The 17,611-nt window shown below is 39.3% G+C and overlaps 1 protein-coding gene across 2 annotated transcripts in view; it reads right to left on the bottom strand.

Annotated features, from left to right (window-relative positions):
• Window positions 1-8,846: 8,846 nt before the first annotated feature.
• Window positions 8,847-17,611, bottom strand: part of rgs12b (regulator of G protein signaling 12b) — a 40,745-nt gene continuing 31,980 nt past the window's right edge. Inside the window, exons 7-16 of one of the 2 annotated variants that reach the window (XM_079462693.1) lie at window positions 15,909-16,088; window positions 15,014-15,164; window positions 14,691-14,785; window positions 14,143-14,337; window positions 13,887-13,960; window positions 13,485-13,611; window positions 12,163-12,259; window positions 11,800-11,867; window positions 11,129-11,225; window positions 8,847-10,864 (exon numbers count right to left, since the gene is read on the bottom strand). In XM_079462693.1, the coding sequence (XP_079318819.1) occupies window positions 10,290-10,864; window positions 11,129-11,225; window positions 11,800-11,867; window positions 12,163-12,259; window positions 13,485-13,611; window positions 13,887-13,960; window positions 14,143-14,337; window positions 14,691-14,785; window positions 15,014-15,164; window positions 15,909-16,088 (1,659 nt within the window). In that variant the 3' untranslated portion in view covers window positions 8,847-10,289. The remainder of the gene's footprint in view (window positions 10,865-11,128; window positions 11,226-11,799; window positions 11,868-12,162; window positions 12,260-13,484; window positions 13,612-13,886; window positions 13,961-14,142; window positions 14,338-14,690; window positions 14,786-15,013; window positions 15,165-15,908; window positions 16,089-17,611) is intronic. The other variant, XM_079462694.1, reaches the window with a different exon arrangement.

Genomic DNA, 17,611 nt, shown 5'->3' with positions numbered 1-17,611 from the left:
AAGGCACAACAATAGTTTACCTCACCGGAGAAAACCGTTCATATCCCTGAGAGATCTCCCGTGGAGAGGGGTTTTATCGACTGCACTAAAATGGAAATGTGCAAGATGCTTCATATTTAATTCGGAATGAATTTACTTGAAAACCTGATAGCATTCATATGGAGTATTAGATGAGAAACGTTTGAGGTTTGCATTTTAGATTGCAGAGCTCGTGACACTAATAATGCGATTATTTCCAATAATCCGAGTAAACACTTAATCGCAGTATCCTAACATGTTAACACCTCTTTGCTCTCGTTTACATGGAAGTTTTATACGTCAGATTATTTGCTATAATGCACAGCATATGATCTCAGATAGGTAGCCTACAGACGGTGTGTTACTGACTATTTTTTATATATAGGCCTACGCATCAAATCCAAAACACGTTTTTTTTGGACGTACTTTATAGTTATTCGGCACCGTGATTAATATAGAAATATGTGATTAATATAGAAATATGTGATTAATATAGAAATATGTGATTAATATAGAAATATGATGTAAAAGCTTATGAGGGCATGTAAACACATATATAAATATGTAATCGCATTTATTATGATGCTATGATAGGTGCGCATGCGCTGCAGTCACGCACCTTAAACGCAAATTCCTGTGTTACCGTCAACACAGCTGGTCAGCAGTCAATGCTCATTACCTTCATACAGTAACTGCGCGAACGCAGCTGAGCGCACACCACATTTGCGGGTGCATTTCCCATCATATCTTCAACACGGGACCGAATAACCATAAAATACGTCCACATAACGATGACTTGCATTTGACGCGATTCACGCGAATATATTAAAACGATGCCATAAGAGCAACATGTGGTCTGTATTATAGCAAACAATCAGACTAATAAATCTTTCATGTAAACGGAAGCAAAGATGTGATGTGATCTCATGTCATGCAAACATGTTACTTATTATTGGAAAATCGCATTATTGGTGCGCATGTAAACGTATAGTCATTGTTGAGATCTCTTCTGAAACTCTTATTGAGACATTCCTTTTTAGGATGTTTTATGGCTCTTCTCGTTTGTGTTTTTTATGGGATGCTTAAACATGAATAGAGTATGTCTCAAAGGCCAAGATGCCACTCAACAACACAAAAAACTCTACTGCATTCGACCACATAACCTCAACTAAGAGTAGCACTACACAACTATCAGTGTGATCTTGACCGTTTACAAACATGAAATAGTCTTTTTGATATTTTAAAAATACATTTACAAAATGACTAAATGAAAAGAGCACAGAGGTGAAAAAAAAATTGTGTTTTATATAATGCTTTATGTAAGGGAGAGTGCAGGACTAGGTGACCTTTGGCTTTGTGCTGATTTGAGAAATCATCTGTTTTGACATATTGGGACCTTATTCCACCAATGGAGAGACCGAAAAATTGAAAAATGTTTGGATTTAGACAAGCAATAACCTTTATGGAGAGATAAGGGAGCTGGGCGAGAAGAACTGCCTGACAGTAATGACTGGCCTGGGATGTAGGTTTGATAAAGAATTGAATGCAGTGGGCACTAGGCCACGGGCAGCAGCGTAAGGCCAAAACAGCATCTTGAGCTCCTCTGGCAGGCGTCCAGGAACCTCGGCAGAGGCGTAACAGGAGAGGATTTCCAGTGGTTAAAGACCAATCCAGCTGGAGAATTTTGGGAGCGCTCCAAAGGACAAACAGCAGATTGCTGGGGAGGGAAGGTTCTATATCTGTGGAATAACCACAGCGTGGATGAGTAGATCAGAAGACTTTACTGTTGATGAAGAGCCTGATCTTTTGGTGGAAAATGAAGGAACGAAGCCAGTTGCTTCGATCCTGCCAAAAAGAAACGAGAGCATTTTTCCAAAGGAGGGTACTGCCACACTGCTCCACGAGTGAGATTCGCCAAATGCGTTTAGTTTATAATGTTGATTTTGTAAGAAATTAACATTTAGAAGACTCACCAAATCCCAAAACAAGTCCTGGAAGGGAATGTAATGGCACAGATGCAATGCTTAGCACCCCTGGGACGTCTTGGGTTTCATTGGGTTTTGCTTGAGGGCACTGTGTTCATGTTCAGAAGAGCCCAGTTTTTCAATTTCTATTTATTTATTCCAAGTTTCAAAAGTTTTAGTAATGAGAGTAATTTCTCATCACACTCAAAGCTAATGATGGCAACGCTCAGAGAATCAAATCACTGACCAGGGATCAGAAATTCATTACATTTATTGAAGACAGTTGTGAGAGTTGTTGCTCTGCTGGAGTAAGGAATCATAAACGCATTAGCAGACGTGAGCTTGTCGTTTAGCGAATACAAATTCAACATGTCCCTAGAAGACCTGCAGCATTTTCTGTATCGATTACTTCCTCTCGCACGTCTCATTCCCTTTTCTCTTTCCCCCTAGCACCATTAATTATCCCTGATATATGTCTTGGCAGAGAGCAATGCCTTCACATCCTCGGGTCAATGAGACGTGTCCAACGTTGAACGGTAACCATTAAGATTCAGCATGGAAATTTTTTAGATGGAAAGCAGTGTAACCTTGTCCAATGAGATAATAGCTCGGAGGTCTCCACGGATAGGAGAGCGTGGGCGGAATATCAAGAGGGAGACACATATAGCACAACTGAAGTCTGACACCTGGGCTGTGTCCGAAATAGCCCCCTATACCCTAATATTGTGCACTATTTTAGGGGACAACCATTTTACGGGATTACAGTGGACATTGTTCAATCCCATAATGCACCGCAATAATGAGTTTACAACTGATGTACACTCAACGGTTAGACCATGACCACAATGCACTTTAAGGCACGCGCTATTTTCAACCGTCATTAAAATGCAAGGGAAGAAGAGCAAGGCACTGACTACAATTGATCAGAAGCAGATGGCGGTTGCGGAATTATACAGATGTAATTTAATAATAAATAATTTCATTTAGTTGACAGATTACATGTATGCATTTTTTTACACAAATAAAAAATATTGTACAAAATCCATGTTGGAGATGAATGCGTTGTTTACACAAAGAAAATATTTATTATTTACACAAAACAATATTTATTTATTACCTGTTTATTTACACAATAAAATATTTGTTGTGTGTCTATTACTTACACATACAAATTGCAGTTATTTACGCTAAGATTATACTGCAAGTCCGAACTTCACAACACATTAAATCCGGCACTAGTGGCTGAATTCATTCGCTCGTTTTCATTCACTACTTTAAGTGGACTATATTAGTGGACTAATGTAGGGAATAGTCAATGAGTGTATAGGGGGCTATTTCGGACACAACCCTGGTTTTGCTGAGCTCTATTACACATATTATGAGAACCGTTACACACTAGACTTGACATTGATGTGCCTATTAGTAAAATGGCCAGAGTTCTCAAATCATAATCCCAGACAGCTCAACCTCCTCTCAGGTCACATTTCTGTATTAATGGAGAATAAAACAGCCCACCATACCGGAGACGATAATAAAGCAAGCTTGAATGGCTACACTCTCAGAAAAGAATGTACTGCAACTTCTGGGTTGGCCTACAAAAATATGTCATTCCTGCACCACTCAATAACGTGTGAATATTACACAATTGTTACAGGTGAAGATTCTGAACTGAATTTAAACCACCAAATGGCCAAGTGTCATCCTCTTTTCTGGCGAAATGTTCTGTTTATTGTTATTTTTTACCAAGCTCAGCTGTTTATTTTCCGATCAGACAAAAGTGGCACTATTCTTGCCCTGACTATTCTTCTTGTTTGAAGCTTTAACAGAAGGTTTATTTGCTCTTCTTACTCGTGGATCGATAGGTTTTTTCACATGCGGCAGCTCTGCTTGGCCTGAGGTCTGGTAAACTCCTGTTCTCATTCTTCCCTTGCAGGTTTTCAGATCCCCAACCACACTGCCCAGACCTCCGCTGTCTCCATGCCGACCACCGGGGTCGTCACATTGGATCCCGTCAACATCAAGAGCACCTCGCACGGGGAGAGGAGAGCGTTTGCCTCTGACCCTCGGTGGGGGAGGTGGAGGAGCAGGAGGTGGGGCGGATGGCGCCCTCTTGTGGGAGTATTTGGAAATGCTGGGCCTCTCTCTCTGACGTCTTTCAGTTTTCACTGATGGGTAGTTAGAAGGGGAGAGGAGCAGAAATGTACACAGTTAGTTTGTAGAGCACATTTGATATTATAGGAAAAGAAATGAGATATTGTGATGTTCTGCAAATCATAAATCTTTGTTTCAGATCCATTTGAGAAAAAAACTTAAAATTCAGTTTTATGAAGTGCTTTTTGCTTAAAAGTCATCTAAAATAACTTTTGAGTGTTTCTCATGAAAACTGAGAATCAACTATCTTGTAAACATTTTAGAATAAAACTTTTAAAGACTTAGATTTTTAATTTATGTTACCAATCTCAGTGTTTTGAGCTTTTACATGTGGTGTCAGACTTTTGGAACCCACTGAAGAATGGAAATTTTTCCTCCAGATGGTTCAGACTTGATCGATTGTGCTTTTTTTGCACTGATTTATATTATCAGACAACAGACATCCTTTCTTGAAAGTAAAACTTTTTCCAGCGCCATCCATCTTTATACTCAAACACGTCCACACAAGGTAAACGCTGCACTTGCGTCATGATTAATATGGGTAGTAGCTGTGTTGTATACATTCCTGTCTAAACAAATTAGGAATAAATCTAACCGGCCTTTACTCCTACTGAAAGGACAAATTGACTTGCTGCAGACTGTAAAAAGAGAGTAAAAGATTTAGAGAATACATGTTCCCAAAGCGTGGGCTATAGTCGCAAAGAGACCGCTATAAATCAATTGTAGTATAATATATAATTGTTTAGTTTGTATACACAACAAACAACTCCCAAAATGTATATAGTTCCATATTTTCTTTGGGATGACTGAGGCATAGATAGCGCTCTGTCGCCCCAAAGAACCTCTGAAGAACCACAGAAGCACCAAGATATGGTGCTATAGCACTAAAAGTGGTTCCCCTATGATTACGAATATTTGAAAATATACACTATAAGTAGCCAGAAATACTAAAGTTTATTATTATGACTTCAAAATTATGACGTCATAAGCAATCAAAATTTTTCCAAAACAGTTCTTTATTACAGATCAGTGAATTCATTGTGGAATGTTTTTTGGTGAGTCATTGTCAAAGATGTGAACAGATGACACGATTATAGATGCTGGCCGTTATATTTGTTTGTTTCTCAACTGTGGTGCAGCGCTCTGGGCGGGTTTAGAAGCTACCGGTTCATTGTTAAGTGCGTTTAGATATAATATATAGTGCTCTGCTGGTGGGGTTGGTTTAAGGGTTGGCGGCCATGACGGGCTGCAGTTTACCCCAGGGTCTCACAAAGAGAAGTAGGGTCTGCGCTGTAAGTTGGGTGGGTCCTACCTTTTTAACATCTGCATGTTGTATAGCTATCTAATAGTGGCTTTGTAGTAGCTATCTAATAGAGAACTCTTCTGCCGAAGTTCCAAAATCACTTAATACAGGGCAAAAAAATTATAATTATAATGAATAAAACATTTTTATCTTATCCAAATAAAAGAGCTCAAAAGTAATTTTGTGTCATGATGTTCAAACAACTGTACATCGCCTGAGGCTGCCCTATAAAACACATGTGGGAGTGCACATAATTCCCATGAAACCCTTATGTTAAAGTTTTCTGTAATGAATTATGCATTATGCAAAGAGTTTTTGTATGAGATATTTATGTGAAATATTTATGTACAGTATTGTGTAAATGTAAGGAATTCATTAAACCCATTTTCTCAACCTTGTGTAGCTCAATCTGGTCCTTAGATTGATAGAGATATTGACACAATGTTTTATGAAGGTCATTACAACTGATAGGCTTCTTGAGACTACTGGTAACTGTCATTTCTGTTTCTTCTTGACTGCAGTCTGAGAAAAACTTTAAACAATAAAGAGGTTAAGGAATGAGTTGGACTTATTGGTCTTATTTTGGGTTTGGTTCTTGCATGGCTTCTGCTTTGATACACACATTCACATGCAAAGCTGACCAGGTTGCTTGGCGACATGTTTAAAAGGGCAATTGAGATGTACTTGATGGAGGTAAAAGAGTCTTACTTGTTAGCATGATTTTAAGATCTTAATGCCCACTAAGAAGGCTCCTTCAGACTAAACACACGCTCATTAACATACAAAAGCACCCACTCAGGCTGCTCATTTGTTTTCATTGGTATCTCTGGCTGTCACATTCATATAGGCTCTTCATACACTGATACTTAATGTATATTTTGTGCAGTGCCATTGTGCCAAAAGAAAAAAAATGCGGCTGGTGAAGAAACAATGACTTGGCAAATCCTGAAATGTTGGATATCAGCCTCAGTTTTGAGTGATTGGATTTACAGACACACTGCCCCCTTGTGGCACTACATAAAACTAGTCATCTGAACAGATGCAACGGTTTTAGAATAGATACCTCTGGGAAAAAATGTATTGTAACCAAAACTGTGCACTTCATAACAATTTTTTATTCTTAACCAAATTAATAAGATGCATGCACACAGTTTGTTTAATATAGGGACGGTAAGCTTGTACCTGCCACGTCCACTAGGTGGAGCACCATCTCTTCGTGCACTTCAAACTTGGAAACCTTGCTGTTGCTGTTCAATGTCCTACATTTTGCCTAGATGGTATTTGTCCAAGGAACAGACATGACAAGCTTTCGCACCTACCACACATTGCAAGTGAATTGCTCATCATAAGCAATCGGTAATGGTATTACCACAACAATAGCAGTAAAGATTTGTGTCAACGGTGACTCTGAAGGTTTTTGTCTTTCCTGCTGTCCATGGGAAAAACACAGTCTTCCGGTTCTTTAAGTTTAGACAGATGTTCAGAACTTGTCGGGTGCAAAAGCCTTACCACAAACACTCAAATGGGGATTTATTGGGTCCTTCACATGCCGTGAAGATCAGCGTCCAGATGAGATTTTTGGCCAAGGAAAAGCAGCTAATGTTCCTTCCGATTACTAAACCATGTACATTTTTATCATGACACAGGCTTTCTGGTCTTTGTCTGAATTTGTTTTAATAATTCTCCCAAATGTTTCAAAACTTTCCTATGTTTATTGTACTGCTCTAAATCAATTGCATTGGTGAGATAAATACAATATTCAGAAAATCCGTATAATCTGGTTTAAAAGCTCATTTAAAATGAAGCACAGCGATTTTATACAGTGCCTATTAGGACATGTTAAGACAATGAGTGTCCCCCGTTCTTTATATTGCGCAAATCATGCAATTCCAATCTATTTTATTATTGTCCCCTTTATATTCATGTTGTGTGTATCTGGCCATACATGAGTCACCAGAACCTAAGAATATATCTTAAGCACTATGCAGTTTTTCTCATAGAAAACATAATAGGCACCATTAAAGCAGCCCGTCACTCAGATCATGTCTATTTCTCTCTCTCTAATAGTGTCTGTCAGGGCATTACAACACTATTCAAGTCCAGAGTTGAAAGTTTGCCTAACAAACCCAGCACGAATGCCTCCACTTCTTAAGGAATTCCCACAGCCTAGTACCGCAGAACAAACAAGCCCTGTTGACAGCAATGAACCCAATAAAAAATAAGAAGAGGACAAATTAGATAGAAAATATTGTGCATGTGATCAAATGTAACATTATCGAATAAAAAATGATCAGGAGTAGGAATTATGCAGGAATTTGGCATCTCGGTCAAATTACGACACAGCATGATGATTTCCGTCTATGGAGGCTTTGCTTACTTTTGCACACTGAATGAGTACCAAAGGAGACAATACAGAATTAGGACACTTCCTCTGGTGGAGGATGAGAGAGCGAGCACTGAAGGAAAACAGAGGCTGGTTTTGTCTGAGCCCAATACCGCCATCCAACAGCACAAAGACTGCCTAACCAGCCATTCACTTTAACTAGGCTTCTGCGCATACCTAATGCACTGAGAACGACGTCCCTCAAACGGCACAAAGAAGGCGGTGGGAGAGGACGCTTCTGAGAGAAGTTCGTTCAATCACATGCTTTATATCCACACCGTGTCCAGACCTTTGCTAACAGGAAAAGAAACGATAAACTTTGTTTTCTACCTTGAACTTTTGGGGACATGGTGCTGTTTTTACTCAGACAATCTAAACATTTGATCATTATTTGGTTTGACGTAAGTCATCCTTTTATAGACTTTCAAAAGGATGTGTCAAATTGACTTTTTCCGAAGGAAATATTAAACCGATCCTTGATTTTGGCTAGGCCAGAATCGTTTTCTCCACGTTCTTGAGGTTTAGTTTGACATTGGCACAAACAACTAATAAAGTTCTATAAATCATGTCAATCGTGTTCTCCAAGTGTGTTTGTGTGACAATGTAAAGACCTTAGACACAAGCATACTCAATACTGAATATGGAAATGCAGTCGCAGATGCAACATGCCTTCTTGTATTACTGTTGCGCTAGTTAGTAACCAAAAATTTACCTTTAAAATGTTTTAAAATGTCAAAGTTGTGCTATGAATCCAGCACATTTTGGATCTTATTGACATGTGAAACAAAGCTTGCGTAGCTAGAAACGTCTGTGTTCACACACTTTTGCAGAGTATGTATTGGGCCTAGAAGACAGTAAGAATTAGGGCTGCACAATATATCAAAATATTGAGAATGCATTTCGCAAGTGTATGCATTAACTAAAAATATTGATATTTCAAAAAGTTATGTATAGTCAAAATTAAAGGTTAAAGCACATAACCGAAAAACTGGTGAGACAGATGCCAGAAAGAACATGAAACATTAGTCTGTTATAACATTTTCATTATTTGAATATAATTTATATTATTTAACAAACTTCAAGCATTATTGCGAGGTTTGACACATGAAGTAATCGCATACTGCACTTTTCTCCAATACCGTGCAGCCCAAAAGATTTACAATAGCCATATGACAGAAATCAATATGAGGCAATAAGAGGAGGGGAGAGAGGTTTCACCCCTAACATTTATTTATCTCTATTTACAAGTTTGCAGAAACATCAACCAGGGCAGAGATATTGGTTGTCTACATAAGACTGCTACAGAAAACTGCAAATGATTTTGGAAGAAACAGAATAGTTAGCAATTCAACAATGCTGGCAACCCCGACACAGCAATAAACCATAGAACTATAAAACAAACTATATGCACATTTAGTACTTCACTTAAAGGAAGATACAATGGTGTTTCAACTGGGATAAATTATACCTTTCCGAGGATTATATTACACAATTGCCTAACATATGACACCATATCTTAAAAAACACAGAATTGCTGTCCTGTTGCAGGGAATATACCTAGTTACACATTGTTGAATTGCATTTTTCAAAGAATATGTTGAAATAAAGAAGTTCTGAGGTCGGAATTAATATTGAAAAATAGAAACGTGAGGTTGTGAGGAGTTAAGATGACTCTTTGTCAATAGCTATTCAGGTTTGATGGAGAAGTTTATGGAAGGCACGTTACTAGTCACCATGGAGAGGTAAGATGAGACCTCTGTGGTACCAAACCTGAAACATTTACGCATTTGGCAGACGCTTTAAGCGACTTGCATTCCATTGTACTATACATTTGTTTTTTTTCTAAGTATGTGCAATCCCTGGGGTCGAACCCATGATATTGGCATTGCTAGCGCCACTGAGCCACGAAAAAGCTGTGAAACCTATGCTTGTGTTTATTCTTGTGTATTCACATCATGAAACATCATTAAATATGTCTGAATGAGAGTTTTTGCCACATCAAACACTCTGTCTGGTATGTAGTTTATATTTAGTTTCAAAGCGGAGTTATCACATGATTAGATCAGTCAGCTGTGGCTCCTGTTAGCGCCGTCATGTGATCCACCAGAGGGCAGAGATATGCAGTAAGGTTGGTGCATTTCGCTAGTGACCTTAAACTGGCTATAACAATTCTATCGTTTCTCTCGGAGGATAAACAGAAGTGGAAGGTAATGATTGTCAAGATCATATCTAGCTAGTATTTCGAAAATACTTTCAGGGAAGAAAATGTAGAATGCATTATATGTAAAAGTCTCTTTTCAAAAGTTCGTTAAAGTGCTTAAAGGGTATTGAATGTACATAGGAAGGCGGTCGTATCGCCAAGGTTTGGCTTACGATGAGGAGCACAGCAAATCCACAGCACTCAGAAATCACACACATCTTGAGGAGGGACCAGAGGGAGATGAGGATCACACATGCAAGTGTAGTCTGTTCACACGGTAGAGGTACCTGATCGAGCCCGGCTGTCCTGGTAAGTGCCCTCCCTCAGGAGATGCTGTCGGTCTGGGGAAGTAGGGAGGGGCATAGGAGACTGAGGAAGGAGCGAGCTGTTAGGGCTTGTGATGTCCCCTTCAGCAACAAATGTCAGGTCCGTGCCGCTCTCTTCTTCCTCCAGGGCCTGGACCGCTCCTTCGCTCCTCCAGTCAGGGATCCCGGACGAGCCCCCTTTTTGCGCGTGTGGGATTGGAGATAGCGATGAACTGAACGGTGATTGATTTTGAGTGGCAGGGTTTTTATTGGGAGGCATAAGGGCTTGTCTATGCGCTTTCGTCACCACCGCTGAATCCAAGCTTTGCGATTGGTGACTCGCACTGAGGGCAGAACCATTCTCCCTGGATCGGGGCCGGTTCTTGTAGGAGATGGGGGTGGAGCTGAAATTGTCGATGTTTCCGTCTGCTTCTGGGTCAAGGCGCAGGAAGTCGGGTAGGACGAGGTCTGATTTGTTCAGCAAACCCCGCTGGTCGTCAGCTCTGTTGCTCTGTGCTTTGGATATGAGCTCGAAGAATTCTGGTTGGACAATACACACAATTTAAAACCGATTGTTCAGCCAAAAGTGAAAAAAAAACAGTTTGCAGATTACGGCAAGCATGGGATAGAAAGCATTTGTGCAAGACGTCGGCAATAGAACTGTCAGTTTTAAGTGTGCTTGTGTTAGCATTAGCTACATCGGCCAGTGTTGCTACGGAGGTTAGCGTTACATACAGCCAAGAACAACTTCACCACTACGAACGAGAGATTATTAAAGAAAGTGAAAGGGGAATAGATTTTTACCTTCAGCTTCATCTATATTAAGCATTTTCTGCTTTCGTTTTTCCACCTGGGCCCTGGTTTTCACAGCCGAAGCCTTTCCTGCCGGTTTGTCCTCCCCCTGGGTAGCGACAATGAGAATGGGGCACATTAAGGGAGCGTGGAAGATAGAAGCCTCTTCTACTAGGCTTTTCTTTGGGGGCGCAGGGCATTAACTACACAAGCCTCAAAGAGGCAGTGGATGGGCCTTCAATCGCTATCACTAAAGATACTGGACTACAGTCCTATACAGCACAGCACATTCACTGCAGAAAAACCACCATCAGCACAGCAAGCCACCACACCCAAACATCGGTGAACACCCTCGCGCCGTGTTTTCACAATGTCGATCAACATATCACACAGCTATCAGTAACTATAAAGAAGAAAGGAGGAACCCTTAAACCAAGCAGCTCCTGGCTGGGACTGCTATCCTCTCACAACAGTGTGGTGTGTTGAAGGAAACAAAGTGGTAAGAGGCAGCTTTTTGTGATTCAAGAAAACGGGTTAGGTCATTCACAAGCCCAGAAAATGCACACATAAAGCCTTCAGACCAGAATATAGAATAGGGGTGTTAGCCATGCATAGAATCCCCATTCACAGGCCAAAAATACAAAGATGGAAAAGGGAAGGGAGGTTTACGATTTCGTTCTTACTGTGGCAGACTGGCTTCGTGTAGACAAAGGTGGGCCGTGACTTTTAGATGAGACCAGCTTTTGTTTATCTGTTTAAAAGGGGAGAGGGATCATACATAAGAGATTTAGAAGGGGTCAGTCAATGACAGAATTTTTGTGAGCTATTTCATTAACTTTTCTATTGTCAGTTAAATACAACTTCTAATAACGCAGATATTTAGGGGACTTATTGAAATGCCCTCTTTTAATAACAATAAAGGCCTAAAGGGGGAAAAACTTTTTCTAAAAACCTTCAACCTAGAAACAAATACTGTGCAACTGCTTTAAAGTGGTTGTTGTGGTTGAATCAAAACTAAAGTCACTCTGTATGTGTTGGCATCTTGCCTTTTCCAGGAATGTGGTCAGCTGCTTCCAGAACCACCCTCAGTCCATCGAGATTAGATATAGGAAGCCCAAGATCAAGAGGTTCTTTCTCTCCGCTCTTTCGACACAAAACAACAACAAATGTAACATCCACTCAACAAAACAGGAAAACTCTCATGACATTTGAGATTGCAGATATATCTTCTGTGGTACAATTTGTTCTGTTTTACATTTTAAACATTATAATCCATCCTTTTATGATTTAAGCAACAAAACCAGCTAAACAGGTAAGGTGATGGAAACATTTTTCATGCACTCTGTAACCCGATTCCTAACCCCAAAACACATCGTCAGCATGTTCTTGGTCTTAAATGCAGATTAAAATCAAACTTTAGTTGATAAAATCTCTATAAAACTGTTAAATGGAAGATGTCCTTCTGAAACCTTATATGTCCAAGGAAATGGAAGAAACACTGTACTTTTTAAATGATTAAATACTTGTCATGATCCTACCTCACCTACCATCATGCTGTTCTAGTCCTAGGCAGGATTATGACAGTCCGAGTGTTTTGTGTGGAAGCGCATGGTTATTGATTGTTATGATGGCCATGTGATCTCCTGTCACTTGACCATGCCCCCTCATTTAGCTTCCCGCCAGTGTTTGATTCTCCACACCTGCCTATTGTTAATTACCCTTTGTTAGTTCCCCTATTTAATGCCCTTGTGTTTGCTGTCCTGTAATGTTTTGTTTGCCTTGCTTTGTTTTCTCGCAGTGATACTACCGTGAAGCATAGATCTTGTATTCCATATTGTGTATGATTCCTAAAAAGCGTTTTGTTTTGCTGATCCTGTTTGTCCTTGTTTTGCCCCCTTGTGGGAATTTGTAATTTGCATTATTCAGTTTCGGTTTTCCCCATCGTGGGTCTTTTTGTTTTGTTCAAATAAAGTTTTGAGTTTTGGGTTCTCTCTCTTGACAAACGTGACAATACTGTGTTGTCAGGGGTAACAAGCACTTTTTAATACTTTTTATTGGTTAGATATTTGCAAAACCCACTGACAAACATAAAGGATGATTAATAATATTGATTTATGGAAAACAAAAAATATGGAGATACAATGTTTAGGAAAGGACAGCCACAATGTGTAAAGTACTGTATGTTGGTAAAAATGATATTAACCAATAATTGAACAAAATGTTCCTCTGATAAGAAAAGTTTCTCAAGAATATAAATATAGTTTGACAGTATTGGCATTTTCTAACTTTAACGGGGAAGGAAAAATCTATGAAACAATACTTCTGGATGTTACAATTGGATTGAACAATAAGCAGATGTTTGACTCACTATCCTGGCCACCAACTCTGCTAAATTCAGGCCATATTTGGCCACCACTGGCCTCAGCACTTCTGTAACCGGCTTAGTGGGTTTCGCCTTCAGCCCCACAGAACGATTTATGGGCACTAGATCCAATCTATGACAGAGAGAGAGAATAAGAGAATTTAAATAGATATTTCTGGGTTTTTCCTCATGTTGTTCCAAACCTTTGTGAACTCCTATTTTCCATGGAACACAATAAGGAGATGTTAAGTAGAATGTTAGTGACCGAAGTCTCTATTCACTTTCATTGTATGAAACTATGTTCAGAACAACATGTTCAAAACAACAGGGTAAGATTGATAAATGGTTGGAGTAACAAAAAAAGACAGAAGGATCAAAAAGATAGACAAAGATAAAACAGGTATGTACCGGAATAGTGTGCGTTTCTCCAGCCGCAGATCTCTGGAGCACAGGGTCATGCAGTCCTGGTCCAACACTAAAGGCTTGACACATAGACCAAACGATTTATAGTCCAATACAATACTGCAGTTTTAAATAATGCATATCTGTGCCAATGCTCATCCTGATCTCCAAAATTCTGTAGTGACAGCATCACAAAGCAAAATTGACATAACATGACCAATGTATACTACCTCTAACAGTGACTAGAACGGATATCTGTTACCTTTTCTCCACCTACTAAGAAGAGATCCACAGCAGCCAGATTAATGCAGAGCTTCTCGCACAATCCTAACAGCACCTCTCTGATGGAGACTCCGGGCCTGATGGGTACTGAGCAGCATGAGCCGTCCGGAAGGTTAATGTTACAGTGACGTGTTGAACGCTCGGACAACAACATGGAATTTCGCGACACCTCACCCTGTTGGACAGAGGATCAAAATGAAATGATAAAGCAAAAGAACCAAAATACGAATGTTTTTAATACGACATATGAGATTTGTTCATTGTGAGCCATTACACAACTATTTAGTAAATAAATACACAGGACTTATTGAATTTTGTTTAAGGGATTTTATTATAGAAGGTGATATGAAAAACATGAATAAACAGTTAAGTGGTTGTTATGCAAAACATCTGACTGGGGAATGCTGAGTTTGACCAATCAGAATCAAGTATTGCAGATAGCCTTGTGACAAATGCCTATAATGATGAATGTTCGAGAGTGAGAGTGACATCAGCTGAGTGGTTCAGAGCCAGGCCTTGTTAACCCACCTCATTTTTTCCAGAACCAGAGGTGGCTAGCTCCAAACTCGCACCGGACGACAAAGAGCCTTGTGATTCCCTCCGGCCGTTACTACCTGTAAAGCCTGTGAACATAAAACATTCATAAGCGACTAACTGAAAACTTCAAACGAAAACAGGAAATGCAGGACACAAAAATGAAATGCGTTTTAAATCCAATTATAGTATATTTTTATATAAAATGGAATAACCCTTAAATATCAAGTTTAGTATTGTTATAATAAAGAATGTTATGTAACTAAAATGTACAAATAGTAAAATATTAATTCAATGAAAACATCTCATCCACTCACTGTAGTCTGTAAGATCCTTCTTCTTATTTCCTTTTCCGAAACTTCTATTTCTGGACCAGGAGAAGAAAATGCTTTTCTTTTTATCGCCCTGTTCGTCTCTGCTGTCTTCATGCAGCAATCTGCTTGATTTAGTCTTCTTGTCGTCCTGCACCTATAAACATCATAAATCATTTTCCATTCTCAAAAACAACTACTCAGAGATCCGTTTTCAATTAGGAACAGGCTGTTGGAGAATGTCAATGCATAAACGGTTTATTCGAATGTGAAATTGAGCAAGAACAAGGTTTTAAAGACTCAGATTAGAAGCATACCTGACTGTGTTAAATTAGATTTGGCTCCAGTCGCTAAGGTGTTGACTAATCTTACTGTTCCCCTGTTTTCTCCTTTTAAAAAAAAGCTTCAGTGATAACTGCGCTAACACTTGAGTATGTAAACAGATGTATAATGCTGACAGTGACCTGAATCTCACACCTTTAGAACAACATTGTAATTGCATTGAAGTACAAACTGTAGGCGTGTAAATGCATGGCCACGTAATGAATCATAATAGAGACTTTGAAGGACAATCTTAGCGAGACATTTCAGCCTAAAGTTGTTTTCTAGATGTCATTTCATTATACAATGCCTGAAAGATCTATTATAATCAAACTGTTTCAAAGATCATAAATCTATTATTCATGTCATATTCATACATATTCACATAATAATGAATGCTATTATGTTGTGTTAACAAACCCTCCACAGGGAGATCATTAGACTAAAGAGTGTCTTTGATGTGTTTCAAAGATTGTTTGATTTTGGGCTTATGCGTTTAAAAGGAAGCCACAGAGAGAATGAACTGCAAACAGAGGCTTGTCTTTCTAATGAAGGGCACCGGCGGGTGTTTGCTTGTTACCTTTTTTGGTGTCGAGAGGTTGGATCGGTCGGAGCTTGTGCTGTGTTTGGATGTGGGGCTGCTGGGGACGTGATAGGGGTCTGGAAGAGGCCGACCCTCCACCTCTGCCAGCATACATTCCTGATACAGGTAGGCTTTTAGGAAGCGAGTGTAACTATCAAATTTCATCAGGTTGAAGATCTGTTGAAGAAAGAAGGGTGAAATAACTGAGTAAAATCTGAGAAAACATCACGCCTCTTGAATTTCCATGCTGGTCATGGGAGTTTAACACTGACTTTGTAATAAAGCATGAATATATTTACAGCAAATGTGGTGAGAAATCCAGAAAGATGAAAGGACAAAATGCAAAAAGGCTAAATAAAAGGAAAGTTCTAAAACTGAGCTTTGAATTCGTGGTTCACAGGAAGGCCCCATTGATTTGTGTTACACTACCTTACTAGTCACTGCAACATCTAACACATTCATCCTCAATAGGCGGGCCGCGGTCCGGATCCAGACCGCTGCTTCGTTCCATCCAGACCGCGAGACATAGCCTACTAAACCATTTGACTATTTTGATTGTTCAAATTGAGCCGCGCGTCTACACAACGGAGAATAACATCACACAAGCTCGCAGGAACATTTATGTAATTCGTCTTTTGCCGCTATATCCTCGAATATCTCTATCTAGCACCAAACGCACTTCATTCTAAACCTTTCTGCTCCATGCGTGATTATTTTCTCCCGCCAAAGACCCGTGAATAGCTTGCATGAAGAGCAGCAAACACATGCTTATTTTAACAACAGTAGTGCAGACACGCAGAGCAGGTAAATGGAACTGTGTGTGTGAAATGTTTGTGTATTTGAATCTATGTGTCTGTCTTCTGTGTTTTCACCTTTTTTGGTTTTTACTTGTATAACCTTATATGTTTTTCTTAAAGCCAATATGTTTCTTGAACAGCTGATTTGTATTAAATAAAATTGTAAAAAGCGCAATATAAATAAAGTTGACTTGAATTGGCCTGATAAAATATCATTTCTTTTATACAGTATATCCAACTAGGCTGAATTAATTAAATATTTAGTTATTTTCAAAAAACTGTTTTGTCCGGACCTCCGTTTGGAAGAAAACATAAAGAACGCACCTCTTAGAACTTTAATTGACTACCCCTGATCTTACACAACAAAATGTGACAATTTTTACAATTCTGAGAATTTGTCAGCAACAGAGAGCTTTGATAAGGCCGTGACAGCCAGACAGGAGCCTCTGAATGCTGCCACTTTCTTTTTTGCCTGGAAGACACATCGTGAAAAAACTAATTTTCAGTCTCCGTGCACAACAGTTGCCTCAGGTTATCATGGGGTTGAAGCGTTATGTTTACAATCTCATGACATTAAGTGCAGTGCTTGAAACAACTTCTTCAACTTTCCATCTAAAATACTGAAATGTTACGATGGTAAATCCTTGAAGACGTGCATGGGAGGTTACACAAGAATCTCCAAAAATTGTCAATTTTATTATAACAAGCCATTTGGGACCGAGCTGTTTTGGTTTATATTGCCATGAGAAAAGAAATCTGGAGACAATTACAAGTGTGTATTATAACAAAACAGGTCAAGGCAAGTCAATAGATTTTCCAGAATGTAAAAACCTGACGCCTACACAGTACACCAATGCAGTGGGAAATTCGGAAAGCTCTGTTGATACAGTGGTAAAGTTTTTT

Source organism: Barbatula barbatula (genome assembly GCF_947034865.1).
Source record: "Barbatula barbatula genome assembly, chromosome: 8".
In the NCBI taxonomy this organism is placed as follows: domain Eukaryota; kingdom Metazoa; phylum Chordata; class Actinopteri; order Cypriniformes; family Nemacheilidae; genus Barbatula; species Barbatula barbatula.
The sequence above is the reverse complement of the archived record's forward strand: the minus strand, read 5'-3'. Positions and strand labels throughout refer to the sequence as shown.